Source organism: Microtus ochrogaster, chromosome 5 (assembly GCF_000317375.1).
Source record: "Microtus ochrogaster isolate Prairie Vole_2 chromosome 5, MicOch1.0, whole genome shotgun sequence".
Lineage (NCBI taxonomy): Eukaryota > Metazoa > Chordata > Mammalia > Rodentia > Cricetidae > Microtus > Microtus ochrogaster.
This window is the reverse complement of record NC_022012.1, coordinates 29,304,021-29,307,609: the sequence shown is the minus strand read 5'-3', so window position 1 is coordinate 29,307,609 and position 3,589 is coordinate 29,304,021. Positions and strand designations below refer to the sequence as shown.

General features: G+C 49.6%; 1 protein-coding gene across 2 annotated transcripts in view; it reads left to right on the top strand.

The window, feature by feature from the left end:
• The window catches only part of Tirap (TIR domain containing adaptor protein), a 13,411-nt gene extending 11,104 nt beyond the window's left edge, over positions 1-2,307 (top strand). For both annotated transcript variants that reach the window (XM_026778989.1, XM_005347016.2), the window contains exons 5-6: positions 456-1,127; positions 1,628-2,307. In XM_026778989.1, the coding sequence (XP_026634790.1) occupies positions 456-1,127; positions 1,628-1,647 (692 nt within the window). In that variant the 3' untranslated portion in view covers positions 1,648-2,307. The remainder of the gene's footprint in view (positions 1-455; positions 1,128-1,627) is intronic.
• Positions 2,308-3,589: the final 1,282 nt, after the last annotated feature.

Below are 3,589 nucleotides of genomic sequence, written 5' to 3'. Positions count from 1 at the left end.
GAACTAGCTCATGTCGACCAGGCTGGTCTCGAACTCACAGAGATCCGCCTGCCTCTGCCTCCCGAGTGCTGGATTACAGGCGTGCGCCACCACCGCCCGGCTTCTTTTCTTTCTTTTATCCCCTCTCTGAGACAGGGTTTCTCTGTCCTGGAACTAGTTCTGTAGACCAGGCTGGCCTCAAACTCACAGAGATCTGCCTGCCTCCACCTCCCAAACTCTAGGATTAAAGGCGTTCACCACCACCGCCTGGCCAGGATTCAAGTTCTCTAAGTATTGGGGAACCTTTAAAGATAGCAAGAACTCTTAGGAAAGACCTCAGGGGTGTGCCTAACAGCAAGGCAGTAGGCAGTAGGACAGCGGGTAAGGTGTCGCTGGCAGAGTCCCGCCCATTTTCCTTGGGAGTGGGGCTTCAACTCGCAGGCAGCAAGTCTCAGCTCTCTGTTTTCCCCCTGTAGACTGGTTTAGGCAGGCTTTGTTGAAGAAGCCTAAGAAGATGCCAGCCCCCCGGGAAAGCCACCCAAGTGATGGTTCACAGAAATCCACACAGGACGGTCTCCCACCCCCGAGCCACGACTCACCCTCCAACCGCAGCTCACCCCCGAGCCACAACTCACCCTCCAACCGCAGCTCACCCCCAAGCCACAGCTCACCCCCGAGCTGCAGCTCAGTAATGTCTCCTACCCTGCAACCAACACACATGGACACCAGCTGCAGCAGTGGCCGCTGGAGCAAAGACTATGACGTCTGCGTGTGCCACAGTGAGGAGGACCTAGAGACCGCCCAGGAGCTGGTCTCCTACTTGGAGGGTAGCAGGGCCAGCCTACGCTGCTTCCTGCAGCTTCGGGATGCAACACCAGGCGGCGCCATTGTTTCTGAACTATGCCAGGCATTGAGTAGTAGTCACTGCCGCGTGCTACTCATCACCCCAGGCTTCCTCCGGGACCCCTGGTGCAAGTACCAGATGCTGCAGGCCCTGACGGAGGCCCCTGGGGCAGAGGGTTGCACCATACCCCTGCTATCCGGTTTGACCAGAGCCGCCTACCCGCCGGAACTCCGATTCATGTACTATGTGGATGGCAGAGGCCAGGATGGTGGCTTTTACCAAGTCCAGGAGGCTGTCATACGCTGTAAGCTACAGGCGGGCCTGGAGGGGGTAAAGTGTCAGCCAGTGTCTGTCTAAGGACTTTAGGACGCAGTCTCTGTAGCTCCAGTAATTGAAAGCTTCCGGAGAAGACTGAGTTTGTACCCTGGCTCCTTCACCCACTAGCATTTGGGTTACTTGGGCATGTCACTTAGCCCCACTGAACCTTGAATTTCTCATTCTTCATCAGGACTCCATTAGTGTAGAATGGGTACGTGTCAAGTGTTTATAACAGGCAAGGCCTAGCACAAACTGAGTCGTCAATTAGGTAGTATTAGTGAGTGTAATAGGTTTCTCTCTGAAACTGGATTAGAGGCGTGTTCCAGGAGCTGGGCAGATGCAAGGGGTGACATCAGTTTAGCACTGCAAAATGGTAAAGAAAAAAAAGGTGATAGAAACCAACTGCAGCCTGTATCAGGGGAGAAGCGACAGATGCTAGGTCTGGTAAGAGTGATAAGCCTTGTGATTCTCTTTGGTCTCTTTCAGATCTGGAAACACTAAGTTGACACTTGAGTTTTCATGAGAAAAGTTGGAGATAGCTCACTCCAGGTGCTGGATTCCAGTAGCTATGGCCTCAGACGCCAGCGCCAGCTGCACTGTGGACCTGGCACAGGGTCAGCTTGCCACCGCTTCTATTACTGGGGGCTCCACAAGAAGGCCCGGTGGAAGATGCTCACCACCACCACCAAGGAAACCAGGAGGAAGATGGGGATTCCCCAAGAAGGGCAGAAGGAGCCAGGGACTCTCTCAGGAAGGCAACGAGGAAGTCAGAAATTGGAGTTGTCAAGAGATTGTGACTTCAGGAGGGGCAGCAGTGTCTTATCTGCTGCTTAACTGAACAGGAAGCTGACACACAGTGCTCTTCTTCTCCGGAGTCAGGCACCGGAGTAAATAGGTACCACTCCTCACTGAGGGGTGAGCCTGACTGATGAACTAGAAGTCAATGCTCTTCTCAGTTGCCTGGGAAACCGGGGAGAGATGGCAGGTATCAGGTCCTTCACACTCACACTACTGTAGCTCTTTCCCAGAGACATCAACTCACTTTACAGAGCTGGAGGAAAGGCACGTCCAGCCCCACACTGAATACCACTTACTGAACAACAAAAAAGGTTTGAAATACAAACCTTGCCAGGCGGTGATGGCACATGCCTTTAGGAGGCAGAAACAGGCAGATCTCTGTGAGTTCAAGGTCAGCCTGATGTACAAAGCAAGTTCTGGGACAGTTAGAGCTGTTATACAGCGAAACCCTCTCTCAAACAACAACAATAACAACAAAAGCAAGCCTAGGAGCTGGAGAGATGGCTCAGTGGCTAAGAACTCTTGTTGCCTTTGCAGAGGATCCAGGTTCAATTCCCAGTATCCACATGGTAGTTATAAATAAGGCTCACGTGCTTATTTATAACTCTGCTTCCAGGGGATCTAATGCCTTCTCTGACCAGGACCTCCTTAGGCACCAGACACACATATGGAACGCATGCGCTCCTGCAGGCAAAACAATCATACTCATAAAGAAATCTTTTTCTAAAAGGTTAGAAATGCAAATCTAGGGTTATAGGTGGAGTTGGTGGTAGAACACTTGCTTAGCACGTATGAGGGCTTGGCTTCGACCACTGGCACCATCAAAATGAAAAAAACCAAACAAACCTGGAAACCATTCTGAACGCATGAACAAGTAGGGAGAAGGAAAAGCAGGGTGCAGGACTCAGCTTCTTCACCTGGATCCTTAGACACATAGGACCTCCTCTGACATCTTCTAGAGCCCATGCTTCATAGCACCTGTCTTTATGATGAACTGAAAGGAATCAGTGTTCTCAATCTAGCACAGTGTGTGTTCCCAGGGAGAGGCAAGGCATCCCTATCTTCTCAATGAGAACAGAAACATGGTCAGCCGTCACTGTCTCCCCTGGTGTATACCCTTAGCCTCTTCTCTTCCTTTTGCCATGTCCCTTTATAGAAAACAAATTATTTTTAAATTATTATTTTTTTGTTACATACAAAATATCTAAAGGATGCTATAGCATACTCATGCACCTACCACTTTAATATAAAAAATACAGTAAACAAACCTTATTCCCAACATGTTTGTTTCCGTCGTGTTCTGAGTTCCAGGCCCCTCGTGTTTCCTAACAGAAATAACCACTATTTTGAATTAATTTTGAACTTACTGTGAGCTTTTCGGTATGAGGTTTCTATAGATAGATGCATCCCAGCATCACAATGTGTGTTTCCGTCATTCGACCTGTTTGTGAGGTATGTTGATGTTATGTGAGGTATGTTGATGTTATGTGAGGTATGTTGATGTTATGTGAGGTATGTTGATGTTATGTGAGGTTCGTTGATGTTATGATGTCACTCATGAGCTTCCTCTTGGTCTGGGTCAGCAGTTCTCAGTCTGCGGTCGAGCGTTCCTTTCAGAGGTCACACGTCAGATGCTCTACTTGTCAAATA